Source organism: Bombus bifarius, unplaced genomic scaffold, assembly GCF_011952205.1.
Source record: "Bombus bifarius isolate JDL3187 unplaced genomic scaffold, Bbif_JDL3187 scf7180000008030, whole genome shotgun sequence".
In the NCBI taxonomy this organism is placed as follows: Eukaryota; Metazoa; Arthropoda; class Insecta; order Hymenoptera; family Apidae; genus Bombus; species Bombus bifarius.
In genome coordinates this window covers 33,882-61,301 of record NW_022884401.1, presented here as the reverse complement: position 1 = coordinate 61,301, position 27,420 = coordinate 33,882, and the positions used below count along the sequence as shown (strand labels likewise).

The window sequence follows — 27,420 nt, the reverse complement described above, 5'->3', positions numbered from 1 at the left end:
ACAGAGGGAAATGATGAGTTACGGCGACCGATTCACCACCGACGGACCGACGTATTCGCTGAATACGAAATTTTCTCCGACTGATCTCGATAAATCACTCGAATCCCATCTTTCTCCTTTCCAACCATTTTTTTTCCTTTTTTTTTCCATCGGTTTCTATCTACCTCTCCCTCCTTTCTGCTCACCTTTTTGCGTCTTCATTTGCTCGATGGTCGAAATTGGAGCGAAAGAAAAGGGGAGAAGAAATAGAGAGAGCACGATAAGAAGAAGTTATCCCCGTGGCATGATCGTCTTCACGGATCCTTCAATGAAAAACGTTTAAGACCAGATCAGATTGAACCGATGGAGAAATTAATGCGTCTTGAGCTTCGCTCGTTTTTAATCGATACTCGAAGCTGACTGAAATTTACAGCTCGACTCGATCCTCCGCTGGCCGACAAGGGGAAAAAGCGGATTTCAAAACTTCCTTATCGCCCTGTAATTAATGCGTTCGCGCTCGCTTTCTTAATTGGAATTCCTGCGTTCAATAATTACGTGGCAATTCGACGGCCGCTGCGCCTCAATGTAATTGATCGTTTTACGATTCTATCAGGGGATCGGAGAAGGTTATTCGTTCGTTCGTTTATTACGGACATATTTTCATTCATGCGACTTTACTTATACGTATAATAATAAATACGAGCGATTGTTACTCGGTAATTCGTCGAGTATGATTCACCACAAATTTCCTATGCTTTTAAGAACACGTTTTAAATGATTAGTCGTTAAATCTCTGATCTTTCATCTATCTCAGCTGCTGTCGTCATACGTTCTGTTCAGAGTTTAAACGTCCGAAGGTGCATTTTGTAACACGAGTACCTTTCAGAAGAAAATACGTCTAAGGTTTCTTGAATATCGTGGAAATTTTTTGAGTAACAGAAAGTTTCGATATCGAATTTCGAAGAAGAGTTTTTAACGTGCTTTTTAATCGCTTCGCTTAAGAGGTACTCGGTAGAAGAGAGCCACACGGAAATGAAGGTAGAAATTTCTGCGGATACAGGGCTTGACCACGTCAAAGGTATCAGGTTCTTGCTTGATCCTCTCCAGAATTCTCCGTAGCTTCATTGGGAGATCACAGTGAGATCGTGTTTCATGATGTCGAACTCAGGTCGTAAATAAACGCTTTCGTAAGCCTGCCGAGTATCACTGTAAGCGTGAAAAAGGTACGAGGAGAAGCTATAACCGAGAAGTGCTGATTTGCGAGCACAAGAGAGAACGCGCAGGAAATCGAGAAATCAATGTTTGCGGTTCAAAATTTAATATATGTCGGTAGTAAATTTCATCGGAATATTTTAACGGTAATATTAAATATCGTTTAATAATTTTAATACCGGTAGATGTTGTATTCATTACTGGCATCTCCTGTATCCATTACCGGATTTATTTAAGTACGCTTGAAATTCAAATTTTTCGCATGTTCTGTTTTAAATAACGATAAAAAATACGTCGAAAGCGAATGTTATTACGCAACCAACTCGATTTAGAAAATTTTATTCATCGACGTTAATATAAAAGATGCAGTTTTACGGAAGCTACCGGTGAAACTAAAAAACCCGGATTTTCTCGAGTGCATTTTACCGATATCGTCCTTTCTACTCCTTTTTTCGTCTTCATCCCCCGTAGGTTTTCAGAGAGGAGCGCATAATCTATAGACGAACACATCCGCAACCGGTCAGAGACACTAGTGTGCCGATGTTGACAGGTTATTGGCAGTTCAAGGGCTGAAAATGCCCGACCGGCACTATCGGTCCCCATTTTCCAGCTTTACGATGACGACCATTGTTATTGGCATAGTAGCCCTACCAGCGGAAAATTGTTGGTGATAGGGAGGGTGCGAGTTAAAAGAGCGAACTCTATTATCGAACACGGCAATACACTTAATCACTTCTCTATCGGAAATAGAGTATGGTTCTTTTTTTAACTTCCCAATGGGTACTTCAGCTTGGAGGTCTTTTGTTAAAACGTTTCCCACTGGTTTTATTCCAAAAAGTAAAATCCAGTTCTTCCGCTTAATCATTAGATTTTATAGGTCAGTACGTTAGAAATGTCATTATCGAATTCCTAAAATGAAATCGGAAAAATATTAACCAGGAACATGAGCAAGTTGGGTATCTCATATAACATTTTCGTGGTCAAGCAGCGTGGTCAATAAAATACGAGATAGGATGTAATTCGAAAGATATCAATTTATAAATTTCTGACTTGTTTCATATTTCCTGGTACATCGATCGAATATTAACATCTTGTGGGTAATCTAAACGCTATAAATTTCTGTCAGACTCTAAAACCTTTCCAATCGATCCGACGATAACTTTCCTTGACAAATGTGCTTTACACGAAATAAGATGATTTCCTTGTTTTTTTTTTATAAAATTATTTCGCATGCATATCTATTTCTAGAAGCGAATAATATTTTTCTAAACGCGTAAAATCGGAATACGCTGACTTCATCGTATTCTTAAAATTTAAACTACTATTTCTTCGATCAAAGTTATATTTAAAAAGAAAAGTTTTCGAATACAAACGTACGATAAGCGTGAATCATTAAGGGGAAGTAAAGAAATTCTCGTACCTTCTACGGTGATGACGACGATGACGCCGTTTCGATGCGTTCCGTGTGCTGCTTTCCGGTTGAATGGTGAACACTTCCTCGACGTTTTCCACGTTCGTGGTTTTTATTTGATTCACGTTCTCAGTAGTCGTGGGAAACGCGTTCAACTCTTGAGACGTTCTCAAAAATGCTTCCATCGATTTTGTAGCGTTCACGTTCGACGCCGTTTGCGAGGCTTCACGCCCTTGTTTTCGAGCGGAATGTCTTTTCTTGGTTGGTGGGGTGGTTGATTCTAGCCTAAACATTTGATATTTTTGACGAAACCGCTTTAAAATCATCGAAACCTTGGGAATTAAAAACTATAAATTCAATATTTAACTTAGAAATTCAGAAATTCAGTGTTCAAAATTGAAGTTTGTCTGTCGTGAAATTTGTGTTTACTATAAAATTACAATAGAATGCGGAGGAAGATAGTTAAAACCTGTACCATAAACGAGACTCGTGTCATTTATAGAATATTTCCAGCAAAACAGTAAATTAATATACGCGCAACATAATATTGACAAGCATGTAAAGCGGGCACAAGACACATTCTATATCATCCGCTTTTAATTAATACTACTGATACTAAAGGTATCTAAATACTTTTAATTGGCACTCAAACTACAAAAATGTATCGCTTCGTTTCGTAGGTTTTCAGATAAATGTACATATCACCACCTTGTTGTTTATTTTAAATACCCGACCAATTCTCCAACAAAATATTCTACGAATTCGTATACGTAATATCGTCTATTAAAATAATTCGTTCTCTCGAAAACAGAAATCACGAGTACCATTAAAAAAGTTAAATCTGCTCTTACACAACAAAATATACGTTTAAAAATTCATTACGAAAAAGAGTTTAAAAATTACACGAGGATAAAAACAGGTGCAATAATGTAGAAGCATTTCGCATTAAAAAATTCTCTGTGAAGCGAAACTCGCTATTCCTGGCGTTTGAATTAACTTGTCCGAGTCCCATACTCAAAAAAAAAAAAAAAAAAAAAAAGAAATAGGAGAAAATGAGAAAGAAAGGTTACCACCTAAGTGGTGTGACATGGCACGTATTTTGAGTTGAAAATCTCAGATCATCGTCACGCTGGAAGCGTTCGCGTAACTTTCGCGTGAAATTTTCGTGCCGCTCTACCTGAATTCAACGCCTTCGTCCCTCACCCCAGGCCTAGCATCTTCGTTCCTCGCGTTAAAACTGAATCCACCCTCGAGCTCGCCGTCCATGCTGTATTGATTCCGGTCCACCATAATTGGTTCGGATTTCTCTTGAGAAGCCACGATCTCCTCGTTCTCCTGATGCGCCTCGTTAGCGTCATGCTCATTTTTAAATTGAAGGATCTCTGGAACGACACCTGTCGCTAGCATACATCGACCAACCGGCTACCTTAACGGATATACCATCCGAATGATGGAAAAGTTTGCCCGCAGAAAACTTTTTTACCTGTAAGACCCTCTTCTTCGACTTGGAGACCCTCTTTCAGCACCTCGTCCCGATACTTCTCCAGCTCTTCCAGGTAACTCTTGTTGAGTTTTTGCTGTCGCCATTCGGTCTCGTATTTGATATTCGGCAGCGCGATATCGCCCAGAAACCCACCTGGAACGTAAACATATCGACGCACACATTCATGAATCTATCTTGATACGAAGCTTATGACTAGACTACGGATAATTGATTACGCTTGTTTTATCTTATCTCCCGTTTCTCTGCTGTATTTTTCAACTCTTTCTAATCCTAATATCTTCGATTCTTCCCTCTGCGCATCTACCGAGTACTATTACTCTTGCTACAATTATAATTATAATTATCCGTATAACCTTTCGTTACGACAAAACGTCTTTCTAACCAAGTTGTGTTTGTACGTTCGAAATATTTACCCTTCCCTCTTGTGCGTGTAACGATACGCATCTGACATCGAGTTAATGCCATTTAATCGCAAGCAGGCATACTTGGCTGGTAAATCCGACTCGTATTCGGGAATTTCGTTATTTCGTATTTGAGGAGCAGGACGGAAGGAGCTGACGCTTTCGCGATCCACCGTCTCCAACGAATCTCGTGTGTGCGCGTGCTGACAAAGATTGAACATTACCCTCCGGTGGCCACGTAATTCTCGAATTTACATTCCCCCGTCTGCACGTGCTTCGGACTTTCGACGTTCACCGTCCATATGTCTTGTTAGCGATACCAGCTGTGGGATAGCGAGTTTCCAAGACACTCGGCTGCTATAGCATGGCGCATTGCCTTATTATCAACGTTCATAAATCATGGAACGTGGTGTTATCGGTGAAGAGAGAGAGAGTTTGTTCGACTGCAGTTGTTTCGACCGATGTAAACAGCCTCGGTCGCGTTATCAGCTATCAGGAGCGGGTCGAAGATTCGTGACGAGAAAAGGAACGAACCGTTCGAATAGATCGCGCGAGAACAGGAAAGAAGTAAAATAGTTACCGAAGATTCTGAAAAATCACGTAAGGTACCCTTGTAAGGAATGATCGACCACCGTCTTTTATCGTTCTTCCACTCGGTTTTAACGACACGTACCGAGAAAAGATACGTTTACAGAGGACGAAGACCGCTTTGCTGGAAAGAAGGATTATTCAATTCCGTGTCAACCACCTGGTCGATTTCCTATTATTAGTTAGAGAGTCAGATGCTCGATGGAGAAATAATTAAATGATCGAGACGAAAGGGATTGTCATCGTTGCTGTTCCCAATGTTGATTCGATCAAATGGATTCGACTATTCCTGTTTTGGAACGAGGAAATCGCTCGGAAAAGAAAGTGGAATTAAACGAGACGGTTTTATGGAAATCTGTCTAAAATATTGGAAGCTTTGCACAAGTTGCTAGCCTATTATAGGGCATCGATCTTTCTATCGACCTCGTCTCGTCTCGTTCGGATTATAAGTGGCGTAAAGAACCCAACCAGCGGGGTGAACGTGAATGAATCGAATATAAGAAACGAGGAGGACGTTGAACGGAGGACAGTTATCTTTATTGGGAAAGTTAAAGCACCGTTCAAGAAATAGCTGTTAATGTACGATATTTGAATATCAGAAATTCGTGTCAACTATTCATTGATTATTGGCGTTGCAATATCCGCGTAACTGGCCAATATTAGTAAAAGCTGCGTTAGTCATTTCTGTAACTGTTATAGAGAAACAATGCCTATCATAATAAAAATAAATTAGCGAAATCTTGATTATTCGAATTAATCGTGGCACATAGTTGGATAATCGAATTTTTATGTTTACTAACATACTGTTAGTTTTCTTACTGCTCGTAATCAGTTCTGATTACCACATTAATGACGGTACACGCCAAGAGTCGTCTTAATTAACGATAAACACTTGTAATTCACGTGCCGATGTAGCCAATTGAACAATTTTTATGAGAAATAGTTATATTACGATGCATAAATGCCTACCGAACCTGTTTTAGCTCGTAAAACACTTTGGGAAAACCATCGATCTTTCTCCTTATTTTCTGAGAATGCCTCCGGTAACAGGTTGCTCATAGTTGTCGATATGGTTTTAAATACAAATTTCAAACGATCTGCTATCAACTTGCTAAAAATAACACGCTTCTTGACCTCTCGATTCCTTTTCTTCTAAACGTGCGAACGAGCAACAATGAACATCATCGTGGTACATCAACGTTATATCATGTTAAGTGGTAGATCCGTATAATTCGCACGAAACCAGTCGACGCTGCATTTTGGTGAAATGGAAGCGTATAAACGTCTAATTGAGTGGAGTCGGCGCGCGTGATTCCACGATCGTTGTGAGATTGCAGCATTCCACATGTCGTACGCTTCGTTTTTGGCCTTTGACCCCCGGTGGCAGGCGGTTTTGCTCGGTATCGTTGACGAAATACCCTCGCGGTCATGCTTATCGGTGTTTTCATAGCGGAAGGCTATTGTGAAAAATTCAGAATTTTACGCGCAGCCGCACTGACCTGTGCTCATCTGAGTAATAATTTTCTTCCTTACTACGCGGAGCACGAGTGACGTATCTCACTTCCCTTTTTCTATTTACTTTTTCTTTTTTTTCTTTTTTAACCAAATCACGAAGTTATTTGTTTCAGTAAAAATTCATAAACTGTTTTTTTACGAGTTCTTTTAAAAAATCGTACATACTGTTGCTCGCAAAAATAATTGAACGTTTATAGATATTCTTTTAAATATATTACGCGTATCGTACAAAGGATTTTGTATGATACACGTGATTCATGTTCACTTTCGTCAACTACTGCATACTTATCTAATAAAGATTTTCCAAATCCTTTATAGCGTTCTAAAAATGAAACCTTGTTTCGACTCGTTCAGAGGAAACAATTTAATGTATAATTTTTACGGGCAGTCGTTCGTATATTTTCCACCTACAGAAAATTGTTCTCTCGACGATGGCACCTTCCGATCGACCGTCATCGCGAACGTAGAAATGCTTTGAAATATACTGTGTTTTTTCTCTCGTCGATTGTAATTTCGCAAAACGGCGTTAATTGTTTGAAAAATATCGTGCGTTCGAGTTTCGAGAGTCGTGATAAATTTCATGTTCGAAAATTTCCTGCAATTATTCGCGAAGTTCTTTTTCACGCGGCTTCGCATTGAACGGCTCAGGTATTGGCGGAACTTGGCGAGTCGCGAGTATTCGATGACACTCGTCGGCGATTCGTGTCAACGACGCCGTTGTTACTTCGATTCGAGAGCGTTCGTTCTCATTCACAAATTCGGTGAGCCGCGGTAACGATCGTCACGGATAGAACTTGTGCCACTAGAACCATCGAAACCAACGGCGGAGACAATGCTTTCTCTTAAACTTTTCTTCGTACTATGCTCGATATTTCGATAACTTCCTAAATATGAGAAATTAATATTTTTTATAATATCGCGCGTTTTTATCTCTATTTCTATAGATGTTCTTATCGAAATAGACTGATTTGGCTGACCGAGGGTCAATGTCGTATCACTGCAATTTACAGCCTAGTGATTCCACGAAAAGGTAATAAGTGTTGCTTCTAATTACCAGTTCGTCGTTAAATCCTACACTTTGATAAAATGCACATACTGTTACTGCAAAGTCGTCAAGGTATCTGTGTACTTAGAAGTTGTAATGCAAGTAAAGAGGAATATTTAAAGATATCAAAATTTCATTATTCGAAACTTACTCTTTGGAGAATGTCTTCGAAGAAGTGGTATAACGAGCAAATTATAATTTATTATCAAGTTTAACTTATTTTCTCTAACGCTTAATTACTACCTAATTACTTCGTTTTTACTTCAAGAGGTTATCCTTATCGGAGTTCACCTATTGACCGTAGTCGAAATTAATCTATTTACAGCGACTGGAATGTGAATTTTAAAGCATTCGTTTCTATATAGTACGTCTTATTGTTACATTGCCTATTTCTTAATGTGAAAGTGCTTATTGAAGAGAGTTGAAAAAGCAAAGATAAGCGTACAACGTCATTATCTACGTGCAGCGACCAACATCTAACGTATGGTTAACAAAACACGTATTATGTAGCCATGTTGTAATATATTCAACGTAGACTGTGTATCTCAAACAAAGTACATGTTTGATCAGCTGTAGTTCTGTACGACATAATATGACGCGGAATCGCCTACAGCGGGGCAACGAAACATCATTTCGAGGATAAAGATCGATCCCGTTAAACACGAGAAACACTGGGAGATTGTTAGACAGAGAACGAATGTGCAATATACGAAAAACTAATGAAAACCATGAAAAAAAATGTAATGGAAATTGAAAAATCGACTTACATTTATCTTTTATGAAAATACATTCCAAATGAATAGTTAATTCTTAATAAAAATGTTTCCACCTCGGTTCTGGGCAAATTTTCAAGTTTCTCAGCGATGAAGCACTATTTATCAGAGAAAATAAAGCATTGGGAGAAAATAGGCTATTCAAGTATTCTTTCGTTCATTAATCAGTCGAACCGCGTTTACCATTCTCCGCCACAGATGCAAACACGAGTTTAAAAGCGAATCGAGTAAATGTTGACCTGAGATCGCATAAATATTGGTCAAACATCGATGTACCACGCGAGATCAACATTAAATGCGAATGTTTGTCGCGTGTCAATATTAATTGTTCGATAGAAGTTTATACTTCGCTTTTCAGGGCTTCCTTCTTCCTCCTTTTTATTTGTAATCACGGATTGAACAAGTGTTTACCAGGTATTCATTGTATGAAAGTAAACATGACACAGATTTATCGTTGAAGCTGATCGCCAGATATAAACCGAATTATCAATTAAAAGTTACGCAAATGTTATTGAAAGGTTTTCGTATAAAGTCAAGGCTTTTACAGCGAGACTAGCACAGTGTGTGCCGCGCAACGTAAGATTTATGTAGCTCGGTAAATACATTGATCTCGCGTAATATCTAGGTCAATACGAAATCCCGTACATCGCGCAATTGAACGTAAGCCAACAACGAAACAGGCCGACTAAAAAATTATTCCACTGCATAGAAAGGACTGTCATGAATGTCTAATATAATACATCTAGAACCAGTATCGTCCGAATAAAATGGTTATTGTTTAAATATACGAACATATACGTTTCCCCTATAGAATTCTATGTTGTAGAATTTCACTGAAATTTTTCAAACGAACAAAAACATTAAAATTTGCCCAATTTTGAAAGAAATATTCCAGCGTTTCGCTTTGTCAAACATTTTGTACTTTCCAGATACGTTTCTAGATTTGTTTCAAACTCTACCGATAGATATAATCGTGATAGCCGAGTCTCCTAGCAATGCGAATAAAATTTCACGATATTTCGCGTAATACGCATAGTACATTCATAAATGGCGTACTCATAAAAACCTGTGTACATCGATTTCGTCACTTGTACCACATTTTGTGCTCCGAGCTCTCCGTATCTACTACAAAGCCAATACCACTTACAATAAGAACGCTATCTTTTCTTTCTTCGCGTCAGTTCAATACGAAGGGCATCCTGCGAGGAAGAAAAACTGAACGGAACACGAGAGATCGCCATTGTTACCCGGCTATATCTTATCGATAGACCCGATCGATTTCCTTTAATTAATCCAGTCATGGACCGCGTACATCGAACTCATCCCTACGTTGAACGTAATGTTGGCGTGTGTCCTATTAATGGCGGTGAATAATTTGTCTATCTAGAAATTAGCGAACACGATCCTGCCCACCGGGCCGAGTCGACGTCGATATCTCACCCTTCTGTTAACGAGGTCGCAATCGTCGAATTCGCCACCGATGAATTTACCCCGAGTCGTAAATACCGACTGCAATGTCGCCGCGACCGGTAACTCGTGGACAACGCCGGCTCGATTTATTCGATCCAATTAATTCTTTCGCGTTACGAGATACCCACTATGACGCGACTTTTTCTATGCGACATTATCGCGATCGAAAGCGTACATTCGTGAAAGTTAATTGGCAATTTTCGATACCGTAATTCTCGAATTCCCGATACCATAGAGTCGATTTAGGATTTTCAACGGTATGATTCATATTTCAAGCGTATTCAATGCAGTAAGTTTATAGTTTCCGAAGGAGTAACTCACGAAGTGATTATAATTCCATCGAATTGATTCACCGCCTTCCGAGGACTAATTCACGCGCCTGTTACTTTATGGGGTTAATTTAAATTTTTATTGCACCGTCGGTGGTGATGGTTTATACGTCGCTTTTAATCGTCCAGGTGAAAATAATGCGCCGAATATTACGTGATAACGGTGTACTTTATATCCTATGTTTTATGCTGGCATAATTTTCTACAATACATAAAGTTGTCGATTTTTTCAAGATTTCGTCGTTGCGCGACTCGAAGCGCGTAGTAACGTTAAATTTGTTCGACGTCGATTTAAAAGTAAGCGGAACGTGATTAATAATTCGCGATATACGGACGTATCTATGGACGTTAGGGTTTTCGTATATTTTTGATGAAGTTGACTGCAATGCTGATGAAACGGGTTGGCAGGGGTCGGGGGTGGAGAGGAGGGGAGAGGAGGTTCGTTCCAAAAGGACATGGTTTAGAGTTGGAAGGCTGACAATGTCAACTATGCGGATAATTACGTATGATGTGGTTCATAAAGTTCGTCTCGTGTTCCAAAATTCACTTGCCGCGTTCTAATTTACAATCTATAGAATATAATCACACGCGGAAACTAAATTTAATTTCTTAGCACATTAACTTCATATACATACAAATTACGCCACAATAAATTACAATATTCCATCAAAATTCATAATTTGTCAATTGAACGATATTGTTAATTACTAAATTACGATGCAAAGGGACGACGAATGAACTCATCTACGATACAATTTAAAAGGCAAAACACGAAATACATGCGGCGATCCCTTTCCTATTAAATCATGGAAGGATTAAAAGTCACCCCATTGATTCATACGCAACCCGCGAGCATTTAAACGTATCCGCGACAAAATCAGGATAAATAAATAAAATCGGCGAAACCTTTCCGATGGCCGGGATTAAACGCTGCCGCCAGCATTCAGATGTCCGATCCGGTTAATTAATTAGGCGCGTTCACGTACACACCGGGTATTGCCAGTAGTCCCTTGAGGGCTAGGGACGGGGGTCGAAATCGGCAGATTCACGGCGATACAATCGTAAATACGTCGTGGCTGGCAACGAGTATTAGGAACGTACGTATTAGTCAACGGACCGTGCACGCATATCCTTCCCTCCGTTGTGTTGTCCACGATTCATTAATTTATGGTGTTTCACGATCGTTTCGGTAAATCTGCAAGCGTAACGTCCATTTCCCTCGCAGCCCCTATTCACGTGACACCGATATTTTAATTATATCGTTCGCGGGACCGCACACGGCAGAACCAGCGTATTACGACGTCGTGTCGCATTATGCGTACGTCCTATGCATTTGTCCCTAGGCTACTATTCCGTCGCATCGTATACCATCGTTCGTTTAACATTTAAATGAACCTTTTTTCCCTTAGTTTGCCTCGAGCAAGTTCCAGTTCTGTCGGATCTCGCGGTGTGTTTACCTTCTTGCACCTATCTCGTGCAGCTCTCCTTAATTCAGTCTCCTGCAGATATTGCGAAAACTTTCTTCCCAGAGTTTATAGGAGTTTTCTTGCTCGGCTGTTCGTCGTGTCTCACTGTTTACGCAAGTAATTCCCTCGTGAGTAAAGTCACATTCTTTATAGCATATTTTATATATTATTCGAGAGTTATTGGTCGCTATTATTATTTACGAGCTAACTGTGTAATTTGCATAAACACGCTGTAAACGTCGAAACCAGTGACAAGTACACAATGGATGAGAAAAGCACTTCCTAAAGACGCGACGGGAATTTTGTCACTTCCAAAGATTCTTGAAGATTTCCAAGTTTCGAAAATCTCTCGAGAGTCTGATGGCCTGATATACGAAAATATCGAAGTTCCTGAAGTTGAACAATATTTTCGACGCCGTGTAATCAATTCGTGCGCTCTTGAAAGGAATATCAAGTATATATTTTGAATCGCGAACAATAGAGTCGATTCCGAGCAACTACTCGAAACGTTACATGTATAAAAAAGTAAAAAACGAAAGAGAGGGGGAGAGAGAGAGAGGGAGAGAGAGAGGGAGAGAGAGAGAAACATAAACGACAAAAAATAATCTGTAGGATGATTGATCCACTCGAAATAAGTCAAGCGACATTGTCGCTTCTTTTCAATGGCCATCGAGAAGGGTTACGGAATATCGATAGACATTCGAGGGAAAACAAAACGAGAATCGTCAAATTCAATTTTCCATCGCGTCACGTACAGTACACCGTCGCTCTATGAATTTTGTTGCAGAAGCGTACGCACACCGGCGCAATCGGTTACAAACCGCATAATGCCAAACCCCTGTTCGCTTCGAGCCGGTGATTTCGTGCCATTCAGCCCGTGGATTCGCCGGAATATTTGATGCTTGGTTAAAATCGCATTCTAGACCTGCCAGTAATGAACCGGAACGATTAACTCTACTTATCGTCGAACAATTCTCAGTCGAAGCGATCGCAATTTTCGCGCGTACTCCCTTTCCTACGTCGATCCTGCGTAATATCATTCTTTTTACAGACATTCTTTTTTTCTTTGTAGAAAGCACGTATAAATAATTTATCAGGTATGTAATTTCGTTCGAGTTTAATTAATTCAGTTAGCGGAGAAACGCTGAGAAATAATCGCGCGAACGTTCTGCAATTTGAAAACGTTGATTTCAACGTGCAGAAGACGAGATTAGTACGACGCTTTTATTTTTTCGTTGAAATAAAGAGGTGCTTTTTGTGGAATTAGAGAATCGGAATGATTCTTTGGAAGCTATTATCAGGAGTGGCTGCAATTCGCCGGATGATACGGAGAGATTATTTTCGAGCCCCATTTCCTCGATGAAAGCCCCGCGACAACAGAATCGTACCCCTTATCTAACCAAGAAATTTTATCCTATCGTTAACTTTTAACCGCGTTCGAAAGTAGAAGCATAATTTTATCAATTTCTTTCGTCGGAGGCGTGGAACGGAGTCCGGACTGGAAAATCAGTAGAGAGCGTGTAACGAGCAAGATAACGTTCTTTGTGTACCATTCAAGCATTTGCTTCTGAATAACTCTGAAAGAAAATAAATTACAGTTACGCAATTCAATCTGCGTTTTCCATCGAGTCCTCGACTTTGCGAAACCTTCTTCTTACATTCTTTTTGAATTGGAAAAAGTACCGTGGAACTTCTGACTTTAATTTAAAAGAATTCCCTTTGTCTCGCGAAGAAATGGATATTCTTTGTCAATCAATTTCAAGCGAGTCGTACAGCTCAATGAAAATAAGCAGATTTAGCTCGTCAATCTAAATTCTATTATTATTCCGACATCGATGGAACCATTCATCGGTAAGAAAACTAACTTTTCTAAAGTTCTTGGTACGTGCGTCTACGCTATCGTTTCCAGGAAACTCGGATTCACGCGGAGAGCATAATCTGTTCGAATTACGTCGCGATTAATGCTGAAACGTGTAAGGAGGTTAAATAACATTGAAACTGCGATCGGTGCAACCACAGGATTGTGGCTGACAGCCAAACGGAAGGTCGGAAGTGGTTCAATCTCCGAATCGATCTCAGAAGCCTCCTTTTCCATTTCCAGGACATTTGCAAGAGCATTGATGTTATGAGAAGGAGAGGGACAGACGGAACGCTTTACAGACCGGGCCAGACAAGAGCTACTTCCGGTTAGCTGGATAGAACGGGCTTTCCTATCGAACAACTTTCGATAGTTCGTCGAGCAATCGTATCGTCGATTCAATCTCCGTTAAATTTTCTGGGGATCTGCTTGTCTAATCTGTTACGTTTCTTCCTCCTTTTCTCTTTGCTCTTTCTACTTCATCGACGTTACTTTACCGATATTCATAACGCGCATGTTATTTCATTTCTCGATCACTGATCGAGAATAGACAGCGTTTTAAATCGATAAATATTTTGGCGAGTACGAGTGAAAGAATATCTTTGCAATATCGACCGTTTGTTTAAACATAGTTGTTTACCCGCAATGCGAGAACACAGAAGCAAAGATTACATTTCGCGCGCAGGAAAATCACGCGAAAACGAGTTCCACTCATAAACTATGCTACTTCGCGTTGAAACAGTCACTTTTGTCTTCCTAATTCCCTTTGTTTCATCCCCTGCAAGCGTAAAACAACAAGACGAATATGTGGTATATAAATCATAAGATGAGTTATGATGGCATTCCACGGGAAGCTTTCAGCTCTACTAAAATAAATTTCAAGTGTATTTCGGTCCTCGGCCAGGAAGTAACGTAGTATCATCTAATTAATATAATACTCGCCATTTTTTATCATTATTCGATTTGTCTGTCCATTCTTTTTCTTATTATTACACGTAATACACGTAATAAATGAAACCTGCCTATCCGAATCAGAATCTAAAGGAAAATTATTCAAATTGATTCTAACGTCGAAATGTATAATTTCAAAAATTCAAAGTAGAAGTTGCGATCTATTAAACTCTGAAAAAATCTGTAGATTATCTATATTATTCGGCTGTTCACAACTATAATAGCCCATCCATGTAATCTCTCGTTAGATCGCTCTGAATCGAGCGAATAGCAAGTAGCCCGTGTCTCTGGACGTTACTTTCGGGCGCGATGTCTCGGATTTTCAGCGACGAAATCATACGTTTCTTGTACGCGAGAAGAGCGAGAAAGAGAGACAGGCAGAGGAAAAGGGGCACAGCTCACCGACAACTTTTCGTAGCTGGGATTCGACGATAATGCGTCGTGCCGCGTTTCATACAGATATAGAAGCCCGGTGTACGTGTGTCGTATTGATTCGAATGGAGAAGCCTCTCGCATCGCAGCGAACCTCTATCGCGTCGGATTAAACGCTTGCGTATGCTACTGACGTCAACTTTCCGTCCCTTTTTTTCTCCCTCTTGTCCACTTCGCTCTCCCGTCGAACGATCCAGTGCAACTTGCGTCGATACGGAGATCTCTTTCTCTATTTTCTTCCCTTTATTTTCCCCTTCCTCTTCTTTCATTTGCTTTTGCCTCTTTGTGCACCAAAGCTTTTTGCCATTTTTTGGATCTGTTGTTTCCGCACTTGATCTAAGAGCGAAAGGCTCCTCCGAATCGACTAGCAAATGCAAGCGCGACGACTTTACATGTTGATTGTTTGCGTGTAACTGCAGATGAAAACTTCTCACACTTGACACTTTCTTAGTACATCGAGCGATTTTGCGAATTTTTTTCGAGCGTCTGAAGTTATTGCACGTGCGCAAGAAAACGGACCATGCAATACGATGCGAAACTGAATCCTCTATAAACTCTCTAAACACACAGTCCTAAACATTCTATACACATTCGCATGATCTTCTTGCGAGAATCGTTCGCATCGAGAACCATCGTAAACGTACAAGCAACACCTTTGTTCCCATCCATCGCTCTTGCTTTATTCCATCTCGCAGCTCATCCAACCGAATGAAAACGACACCGAAGATGGAAACACTTTTCCTCTTCCTTTTTCGGGCGGATACGATGTACCGGATATCGTCCAAAGAGCATATGTCCGAGGATCAATCGAAGTCGATACAACTTGCGAAGGCGGCACATCCGCCTTTCTCTCTATCCTCCGATCAACCATCCAAGAGATGGCCTATCAACCCGTGACACGCTCATGGCGATCCGTATGGCTTTACCTTTGGCTGCACCCTATACAAAGGAAATGGCAAACCTACGTTTCTTCCTATTTATTCGCCGCGAACTGACAAAGAAGTTTTCGCCTGTACCGTCACCCGAGTCAAGAGTTTCGCTCTCTGGCCGTGAATCTGTTTTCGTGTCTCGCGGAATATGAGATTGACGTTGAATAATGCATCTCTGGCCCCTTCGACGAGCACAACGATCTTCGTTTTACGCTCTCGCGACCGAATCAACCTTTAATTGTATTCCGTTCTTCGTTCTGCGTTCATATTCGCACGCTGCTCGAAATAATTAGAGCTTTGTCCGCTCGCACGATTTTGCTGCTGCTTGGTAGATCGCGTCAGATGTTTGCAGTGACTTTCCTGTTGGGTAAACTATTCAGCTGGACGATTTGGTCAAAGTCGGTAGAACATTAAATACTTCGACGTATCGCGAGAGATAAAAGGAGCTAGATAGGACATTTTAACTAAGCAGGGCAGCGTACGACGTTGATCGTTCATCGAATTAATTAAACCACTATGTCGGTCGTTTGTAAGTGTATCGTACGATTATCAAGAAACGAACAAAATTTATAGAAATTCCGTATGGATATTATTTCGAATTTGAGTGGAAAAGTGGCCGATGGTCATTTCGGTCGAACGTGGAAGACGAGCATTCTGCAGAATCAAAGTCAGGAAGCGCGCTGCTACGCAGAAGCTAGCCGGACGTGATGAAAACTTATCCCTCAGGATTAGGTTGACTTCTCACCTGGGATGAGAGTCGACTCGCGGAAAAGGAAGACCCGAGTAAAAAGGAACGTCTGATGACCTCTGACATCGACCGAATGTTTTTCTTTCTCTTTTCGTTTCCATCTTCAGACTCTTCGCACGATCGGAGGACATCCTTTGTCGCGCCATTTTCCATGCAATCTATTACAAAACGAATTTTCTACCTTTTCCTTTTTACATATCGATAGACAAAAGCAGGAGATTTATGAAAAATTACTTCGAAAATCGCGATTCGTTACTTTCAGAAGTGGACGAAGGATCGAAATAATATAAGGAGCCAAATACCGAAAAAATTACACGCGTTCTTTTCAATTTTTGTTGTTTTCCCTTTCCGATACTACACTGGGAAACTTTATCTTTTCAGTTCCACTTTAACGCGGCAAAGCTGGGATGAACTTTGGATAATACGAAATTGAAATGCGTCGAAAAGAAACAACGTTCGAGAAATGCTTTTTAGATTCGTCGTAAGACTACCCATCCACAGGGCAGAACTGAACGGATAACAATTCGAAAGTTACCAATTTCTAAAGTCTCGATTGTGTCCGAACGATTGAAAAGTTTCTGAAGTTTATATATATTTCGGAGAAGTTTAACTTTCGCTTAAATCCACCTCAAAATTAATCCGCCGATATTCCCGATCTAAACTTTTATCTCAATATCGAACTTTGTTGTTGGAAAATTTTCTTTGAATGATAATATTATCCTTAATCGAGCGACTCGGAAGTTTTAAGTTTTGTTAGTTAAGCCCGATACGAATTAACGTTTAATATTTCGAAAAACGAAGGACCTGTTTTCACAAACTAATTTATTGCAGGCAGATAATCGCCAACTTTAATCCATCGTGGTCAACGTAGCGTTAACGTAACGATTCATTTGCAACTTTTTTAATCAGCGTGCATTACGAAATTCTAGTTTTTAACACGGCGAGTATAAAAGAGCGTAATTCTTCGTCAAAAGAAGCCAACAAACATTGTTCTTCTTTACACCACACGCTTTTCCCAAAAACCTGTCGTTTTTGCCGCTCCGTTAGAAACAGACGCGCGTTAATTCTACCGACCGAATCATGTGTCCGCGCGTTATTATCGTGCAAACGTAAAACGTAGAACTGGTAAAAATTTTCCGGTCGTTTAGACGGGAAAATTATCCGCCTATTCGCGTCGAAGATAAAACGCGAAGAAACTTGGTCGTCACGGTACGGTAAACAGAATCGGATCGGATGTTTGCTCGCGACATCGCGTCGTGGTCGTTCTCGATTCATACGCGTTCGCGGTTGCCACATTCCACCGCGGAATTCCAAGTGAAATTTTGAACCTGCTCGATCGTAGGCGGTGCACACGGACGACCGACACGCTGCTACAGTTACCATAGTATACGCGGTGTCTCTGACCCACATAGTGGGCGAGGTGGGCGTTCAAGCCGGAAACAGGCCGGGGATAACGGTTGGAAGACGAGGATGGAAGAGGGACGTGGTGGACAGTGGTGGGATAGAAAAGTCGGGGAGAACAAAACCCGTACGCGAAGGAAACGGGCCGAGGACAAGACTAAATGAAACGAGGTTGACTGTCGGTCCTCTTGCACCCCCTCACCTTCTTCTCTCGCATCTCTCTTACCCTCTGTTTCTCTCTTGCCAACGTTCTTCCTTGCTCTTTCCCCGGTGAACAAAGCGGAGACACGGTCACGTTACCGAGTAACGTTCGGACGTTCTTGGATACGACGGCGATTCGCGCTGCACAACCTAGCGAGAATTATTTCGACGTTCCGGCGTGCTGCTTCCGCTGCTGAAATTTGAACAAACGACACGGTTGCTTGTTAGCCGCGCATAATGCACGTGGAAATCCGAGTTTATGGCACCCCTTGACGTATGCGTGTAAGTACGTGAGCGGACCTTGGTTCAGCTCGGAAATTTGGGGACGTTTGATTCGCGTCGAACGATCGATCTTGACGGAATCTTTGCGATAGTAGAATGCTACCAAGGATATACTTTGCAGTTAGAAATTCGAGAAGTTCTATCGTCAAAACATCCTGATATTCGAATATTCTGCAACTACAAACAATTACGAACAACTGCAAATAAAGTGTGATCTCGTAATGTTAAGAATGCTATGAACTTATCCGATAAAACTCGCGATATAATCACCGCAACTTTTATTATCGTTTGTTCGCTAGATCGACAGTGTTAAAGCAGATACTATCAACGACAAATCATTCTGTATCGTCGAATCCATTTATCCGTTTCGTTCACAATTTGCTTTCAAAGGTTTTCAATTACTTTGACGCGTGTCCGTCAATGATACGCGTCTATTGTCAACTGCGCGACACACCGGGCAATTTGTTGGCGGCAAAGTCGCAAAAGAATCGAATGCTCGAGGATTCGTTTTTACCTCGTGTCAACCGATGCCTGTTAAACCGATGATCACCGGTATTCTTCGCGTTCGATACGGAGAAAAATTCTCGCAATAAATTGTTGCGGAGATTGATGGGCCGCTATACTATGCTATTACCCGAACTACAATATGGCTTGTGCTCGTTTCCTTCGGTGAAAAATAGCGCTAGCCGCTACTTGGCCGCGTATTTATATTATACGAGACCACCGAATTCCATTGAAAAATGAATATCCGCGTTTATCTCTTTCTACTTCCTAGGATCGCATAACTGAACCAGGTTTCAAGACCTGCGTTTCGTTAACGCAACATTTTATTTATAAACTGTTTTTAGTTAATTCGGTCGATTCGGAAAAAGAAGTGGGAATTTTCTATCGTGGCAACGCGAAGGAAATTTTTGAAGTAGGAAATCTGTCGAGAAACGCATATAATAGTTTAACAAAGAAGTCGCATAGAGCTCGATTAGCGTAATTATGCGTTAATTGTGAACTATTAGGACGCAGGAAGCAGCGGCACGCGTAGAAAGGCGCACCTAATTTCATATCGAGAACGAAAAAAAGAATTGCAGCTACACTTTCGCGGGACGTTAATGAAGTGAGAGTGAATTAAATTTTCTTTGATCTCGTCGTAAAGTACGTTTCACGGAAGGGGTAACTTTCTCGTGAAACGCGTACCAGTTATAGCTTAAAACCGTGAACGATATCCCTTTATCGTAATGCGACGACGTCTTCCTCGAAATAATAATTCCTATTTTAATAACGCGAATTTCATAACGTTAAAAGCTAAAACTTCTCGTGCTGAATAAAATCATCCATGAAACAGCGTATCTTTTAGAGATAAAAATTGCAAAAAATGCAAACAAGAAGTAGACCAAGGAAAATATGCAAAAATCTTCGTCAAGGATGGCCTTAATTTCCCCGTAATTAAACCATCTACGTAGCTATCTCTTCTTCCCGCTCGTGCTACATATGCGCGAGACTAAAAACATCTTGAAGATCGGCCGCGTTCGATAACACGGAATTCTTTTCTCCCGCGAGAATTCGTTTAAAAGAGCTTACGGCGTAGGTCTTACTATACTTACGCGTAGAAACGCGAAGCGTCTTGTATCGAGTCGCAAGTGATTTTTCTTCGGGCATTTAATAACATTTCTGTTGCTTGCATAAGGGTTAGAGTAGAAGGGGGTAAAAATGTAAGAAAGAAACACGCGCAAAAAGGAAACAGTCGTGTACGAGGAGGGCAGACAAGCTGACCAACTGCTCAGCGAAATGAGGAGGAAAACGGTTATCGCGCAACCGGAAAGGGACCGAACGCGATCGTGGACCGTGCTGTTAAGTAGAATGGAATAATTAAAGCGGTATTTGCGGCTGGATTATTTCAACGGCGACGGAAACAGCGGCGCAAAAACTGACTGGCCACCGGTGGAGAAAAATCGTTGGAAAGTGAAGGAGAAGAGAGGAAGAAAGAGAAATGACTGGACAGCTGCCAAGTGCAGTGCAGGGAGAATGCCATCCGCAGAGATCGCCGATGAGGGTCGGACCAACCCTTAATTTCTGTTTACTTCGTATAATGCCTTTCTACCGGGGCAAGGGATTAGAGGGAAGGGGCCGTTTCTCGATGCGTTATTGTAGGTTACTGGATTTCCAAGCGATTATGCTTCTGTTACCATTCCACCAACGAATCAATTTGTTATTTGACCTCTGCCCACTTCCTAGGTTAAGTATTATCGTTTATCGAAGAGATATATCGTGGCTCGCGAAAGTATTTTGACGTTTACCATAGAAAACTTTGATGTATACATTGGATATGATGTACATATACGTACGTGTTATATAAATTGTTTCGAAATTTCATTAGTATTATTACGAGACACAGTGCAACTAACATGATTATACCGATTTTTAAAATCAATCTGAAGATGTATATAGACGTCGCAAGATATTTGTTGCTTCAGCGAAGGTTTGTTTTATCATGTGGAAACTTTTATTTGACTTTAATTCGAAAATATGATAACGCAAGATCTTGGATAGGAATTTTACATCGTTGTGTCTACGATAGTAGATTGAATAATAAGATATCTTATACTTAAAAATTCCAGCTGTTTCGACGCGTGCGTTAGACGCTATCGTCTTTCGATCCTCTTCTTTTTTTTTTTTTTTTTCTACGAAATTAGTGCCAGACGAATCGATAGACCCCTCACTTTTCATGCCCCACACTTTTCGAGCCACTTTAGTCGCTTTGAACTTGCTTCCATTAATGGCGTGAAATGGATCTAATTTCGATACTTAGCTTACTCTAAAACCTTTCAAAAAATTATTGACCGATTTTATATTAACTATCTGCTGGTAATTTCATATCTCGTCAAATGGTAATAATCAGTAGCAATTTTTCGCGCGATGCTCAAAGCTGGGCGTTTCCCCTCGAAATATTTTTTTTTATCGATTTATTTGAATATCATTAACCGGAGCTAATTGAATCGACGCAATTTAATCTCTTGGTATTTTTTCTCTGGCAAAATACTTCGTAAAATATGCTCGAGAACGTTGCAGGCTGGAAATTTCAAAACATAACTGGAAATTTTCATCGAACACCGAAATAATTAATTAATCGCAGTTTTACGCCCGAGCGCGCAACACACTACGAGATCGATGGATTTTGTTCGAAACTGTCAAAAATAATAATTCCCTGGCGCAGACTCTCGAGTTCATTAATTTTCTCCTCACTTAATTATGTTGTTAAGAAACTCGACAACAACTGACCTTAGCGTCGTAGCAAACCCTCGACATTCTGTTACTATTGTCAACGACAGCCAGTGCACAAGTGTATATCTCATTATAACAAGACGTTGAAGGGTTAAAGAGAAAAGAAGAGGAAGCGCGAAGGAAAGAAAAATGGTAACGAGTGGGTAGACAGGAGAAGAACGCGGCGAAACTATGGAAAGGAAGAAAGAAAAAAGAAAGGAAAATCGGGGCGAGGGACGCGTGTGTTGCGTCTCTTCGGAATTAAAGCGGCGGAAGGTAATTCGAGTTGTCGCGTGTCAACGGTGAATGCCGGTGAAAAATATAATATCCGCCGAAGAACAAGGTTCGTTTAATTTCGTGTAATTAATATCTCGATATGGTAAATCGTATATACGATAATTCACGAAAGCATTCGATTTATCACGGAAAATTTCTACGAATATACCTATCATGCACGTTATACGAAACTCTGTAAAATTTCGTTGACGCTGTAGCGAAACACGACTATCGTCGGATAATTGGGCAGATGGAATAAGCATTGTTATTGAAAATCATATCGACGAGTGTACGCGTGGGTGGTTTATAAATCGCGAAGTTACACGAGAGAAAAACATTCAGGAACTAGACGACAGCGTTAATCGAATTACTTGATTACACTCCCGCGGGCGCGGCTTCGTTTATGCCAATTAGCGCGCTCGTTAGCGGTAAACGCCACATCGTGTCACGAGAGAATCGTCCTCGTTGTTATTTCTCTCTATATCTCGTTATCCCGTTTCGTTCGTGGCGTATACGCCGCAGGAACGTTTGATCTGCTTTTTCCATCGATGCGCTCGTTCCCCGTCGCTTGTTTAACAGACTTCATTAAAAGATATGTACATCGAAAACAAACAGGGGAAGGAGGGAAAAGTGGAAGTACAGGGGAGAGCGTTTCCTTCCGGTGAATTTCAATAAATTATTCGTTTAAACGTTGCTCCATTGTGTGCTCTCGCGCGTACATGTTCGTTTGTTCGCTTTTTCCCGCGATTTTAGTCCGGGACCTTTCGCTAATGCAATTACGCGGGGAAAAAACACCCCCTCTATAATATTATCGAGAAACGATTTTAAAGGAACGCTCGCGCCGGTACAGTTTCTTCGTGCAAACAGAGATAGATATCGTACACCGGACGGAATTATATTTTCAATTGCAGAAAGTCAAGAGTTTCTCAGTTTGATCACCGAGCGCCTTTTTTTACGCTTTCTAGGATTAGAATAATTACAATAAGATCTATTGTCGGAGAGGATCACCCTGTATGTTTTCTCCTTACGCGGCACGACGAATCAAATTTCCTGCAAGAAGTACAAAGAAAATTCTAATATCCAATAAAGTCATGTTCCTTTGCGGTCGCTTTATAAATGGCATTCCATATATTCCGCGATATCACGCAGAATGTACGAATGCGCGCTGCATTACAACGCGCGATAGGATTTAATCAAACACAACACTGCTGCGAAATAGCGCGAATAAATTCCACCACCACGAACCTCTATAAATCTTATATCGCGAACATAAGTTATCCGAAATAATATTAGAAAGACGATAAAATTCTTTAACTCGATAACGCCGTAAGACGAGCCCGCAAATACGATGCCATTTTATAGATACGATCCAATTGCCCAACATTTTCGCGAAATGTGGAATGTCTCGAAGAGGCCATCGCATTTGCCCAACTCTCCTAAATACCAATGAAACGTTGCGGCGTACACCATCACCAGTGTAAATCGAGACATACGATGTTCGATTCGAAGAGCGGTCACCCCGTTCCGCGAACGAACTCGAGGCGTTCTCACGTGATGCTTGGAATTCCTGGCGGAGTTGCTCCGAAGGAATATCTATTTCCGGAGCAAAGGCGTGTTCCCAGCGCGTAACCGCGTGATTGCGCGGACGTATCGGAATACTGGGCGACACGTAACTACTACGAGAGGTGTGATATTACATCTGTATTATATCGATGTGCACCATTCAGCCCGGTGGGACTCGTTCGCCCCTCGGAGGATTAAGGTCGTGCGCGGGCCACGCCACGTTACTATGTACAATATGCGAACAGCCTGGTGCTACCTGGACGTTGTCTCGACGAGACCGTCTCAGCTATCTACCGCTCGAATTCGGTATTTAGAACACCGTTAGACAAAGTCAGTTAATTGCCAAATGGACGATCCTAAGGGATTGCTCCCTGATGAGATTTAACTTTATAACGTTGGGTTACGCTGGCTGGATAAATTATGCTCGGTGACAAACGAGCTCTAGATTTGTAACGCCGATTCCACGCGTTATATGCGCGTACAGGCTGCTCTGTAATATTATATGGAACTGGTTTTAGGAATCGGTGACAATGAAAAATATTCGTACGAATATTTACGAGAAACGAGTATCGTATCCTGTCATTTTTCCCCGATTGCTTTTACACGAGATGCTCGAACCATTGTGACGTATTTGAAGATACGCTGGTTCAAGAAAGTTTTCCAACATCCTTTCGTTAATTTGATAAAAGATAGAGTCGATCAGTTTGGCTATCGAGGGGTTTAATTCTTGAAATGGGATCCTACATATTACGGGACACCCTGTGTATATAACTACGCGGTTAAATATAACGTATTACCGAGACGTTATACCGTGTTTGGATTCGTCGGTGTGTGGGAGAAGTTGGCCAGCGACAAGGGCGAAGAGAAGAAGAGTAATTGAGAAAGTTGCAACGTAACGGAATAAGATGATAAGAATTTAGCGGGATCATATTCCGACGACCGAATGAAAAGCGGTCTTCTATGGTTCCTCTTTAGGGGACCAAGTGTAACTTCCAGCTCTTTGAAAGTGAAGCTGAATCGGGCTTCATTGATTTCATGGACAAGTTCCTCAGGGAATCGCAACCAACTCCACGCGAACTCTCAATTACGATCGAGAAGTGAGCTCTGATTTTCGACGACTGATTTATCGGCGTTTACCTTGTTCGAGTTCTTCGACCAAACTGTCTCGCACAGAGTTACGGCACAATAAAGTAGACGTTATAATAGACGTTACAAAATGAAGACGAAGACGTTCCAAAGGAATAAAATGTTAAGGAATTAAAAGGATACGTAGTGACTAGAAAAAGTATTGGCGCACCATAGTAATTTATTATAGCGTTCGCGTATATACCAGACAAATGTGGTCCGACATTCTTTAAATACTTATGTCGATATCGTGCGACTATCATCAGCAGTTTGAAACATTTTTCGCGAGAATAACGAGGGTCGTTCTGTTCTCTTGCTACGTTCATTTCGCGTCCATTTTCGATCAAGTCAGCAATGCATATTGGAATGTTACTCCGTTTCTTCCGTTGCTGTCGTTCCTCGGATGGACCCGAAACGTTAGAACATATAGCGATACGGTAGAAAATTATTCCAGCTATCCGACTGTTCAAGAATTGGATGGAATGCGCGCCACTCGAATAATCTTATGATTCATCCACGTGTTCAGTGTTTTAAACGTCCTAAAATTCTCAGCGAGTTTGTTACAATAGAATAGTTAGCATTCTCGCGTAGAAGATTTATGCTCGTGAGATGTTGAGAAAAATAACGAATTTCAACGATTCCGCGAAATATTTAAGTCGTTCGTAACGAATAATCGTTAATGGTCGAGATTAAAGTCAGAAATGTCCATAAATATATTTAACATCTTTTGCTCCTCATTTTCACTCCTTTCTTACTCCGTTATACATCACTTAGAAGGAAACTTTCGTAACGTTAACATTCTCCGGAGTTAAAAACGAGGCAGAGAAAATTAAATTTTTACATTGTCTCCGACTGGAATTATTCGTAGGTAGCAAAAGTATGAAGCATTTTTAATAAAAATTACGCAAAAGCAGAGAGGAGTTGAAAAGTCTGCATGGAATGTACAAAATTTATTCGAACGTCGAATCCCTTTAAAAAATCCAATAGCGTAGAAACGAAAATACTTTCCTTGATTTTTTACACTCCGAAGTGCCTACGAATTATGCACTAGCCAGTCGATATACGAGAAAACAATGCAACGGGGGTGTAAGAGTGAAACGTCGGCCAAATGGAAAAGAGTGGGAAACTCGGAAAACCTGACCGCATGTTTCGTGGAGATAAAAGTTTAACGAAAAACAAAGTGAGAACGTTGAATGGGACGCGAGAAGAGGAAACGAGAGTGGAGGAAAGAGAGAGAGACGGAAGAGAAAAAAAGAAAGAGAGTACGTACGTACGTACGTCCATCCGTTAGGGGCAGTTCGCGGAACTTTCAAGCTGCCATAGGAAATGTCGAGAATGCTAAAATGCATTAAAATTCATCGCGTAATGACCGTCATAACCGACTCGGCTCCGTTGAAAACCTTCCCCCTGAAGGAGGAATTCTTTTCACCGAGAAGAAACGAGACTCGTGTAAAAATCAGAGAGGACTCGCTGCTTCGTGCTTCGTTAGAATTAACGGGTAGTATTTTACGCAACATCCAAAAGAATAACGTTGACATCTGACCGTAATAGTTTTGACGGATTGGAAATCGCGCGAGTGTTTTGTTAACGAATTTTAACTTTCTCTTCTTACACTTGTATATAATACACTTTGATATCCAACCAGAGATTTCTCATAACATTTCATTATTCCATGGTAGTTTACGATAGAATCGCCACGAACTTTTCGAAGAATTCGTCAACGCTGTTAATAAATTACTTTGCTCGGTTCGAACAACTCTATCTTACCTTACCTATTTACAGGACAAGAGTATATTCCGAAGAATATACGTAAACGCGTAAGCACTCGTGAGACGTATTCGCGCGCTTTCCACGCGCTATCGACGATAGATCAATTTTCGCGCGGAAGCAAAGCGACGGTGGCTGCTAAAACCACGTCGCAATCGCGTGTAATCCACAATAAACAGCTGATAGACCGACGTACGGTGAAATCCTCTGAAACACGCGAAACCTTCGAAGTACACCTTTCGATTCTACCTTTTCCGTCGTGGCCAACGAGAAGCCGCGGTTCTCCCCATACGCGTGCGGATTCTATAAAATCGATATTTATACATCTCGTATCGGGTGCATTCGCGCATCGAGTTTCGCGTTCTGTTGGAGGGAACTTTTTGAACTTTGCCTTCTGCTTCGTTTCCCCTTTTTCACGCTCTTATCGACGATCACGGTGGTCAAGAGGGGATCGGCAAACGTGGAAAGAAACGTAGAAATAAAAAAAAAAAGAAAAAGAAACAAAGTAAAGAGAGGAAAGGGAACGAAGAGAAGGTAAAGAAGGCAAGATCGATCTGGAAAATCCTCGTTCACGTAAGATCCAGCGCGCGGTCACGACGAAGATCGTCCCGAGCTAACGAGCAAAAAGCACGAGGTACCGTTCTGCGTGCTTTAGACTCGGCCCGATGAAAAGACTGACCGCTCGAGTATCGTGCAGCTCGCGTGCGCTATAATGCATCTCGCTGCACGCGACCGATGCACGCTCGACGAACCTGCTTTTCATGTCCCAATTGCGGCTAGACCCGCCTACGTCAACTACGCTCCACGGAACATTTCGTGGCCGTGGCTCGCATCTTCCCGATACCTTTCCTCCTCTCTCTTTCCAATTTTTCCGATATCCCTCTTTCTCTCTTTCTCCAAGCGTAAAAAGTAAGATCTTACGGAGTTTATTGTTGCTTCGTT

The 27,420-nt window shown here is 41.1% G+C and overlaps 1 protein-coding gene across 2 annotated transcripts in view; it reads right to left on the bottom strand.

The window, feature by feature from the left end:
- LOC117207431 (bone morphogenetic protein 1-like) overlaps nt 1–27,420 on the bottom strand; it is a 54,872-nt gene that overhangs the window by 15,251 nt on the left and 12,201 nt on the right. For both annotated transcript variants that reach the window (XM_033447666.1, XM_033447665.1), the window contains exons 2-4: nt 4,086–4,238; nt 3,780–3,984; nt 2,612–2,887 (exon numbers count right to left, since the gene is read on the bottom strand). In XM_033447666.1, the coding sequence (XP_033303557.1) occupies nt 2,612–2,887; nt 3,780–3,892 (389 nt within the window). In that variant the 5' untranslated portion in view covers nt 3,893–3,984; nt 4,086–4,238. The remainder of the gene's footprint in view (nt 1–2,611; nt 2,888–3,779; nt 3,985–4,085; nt 4,239–27,420) is intronic.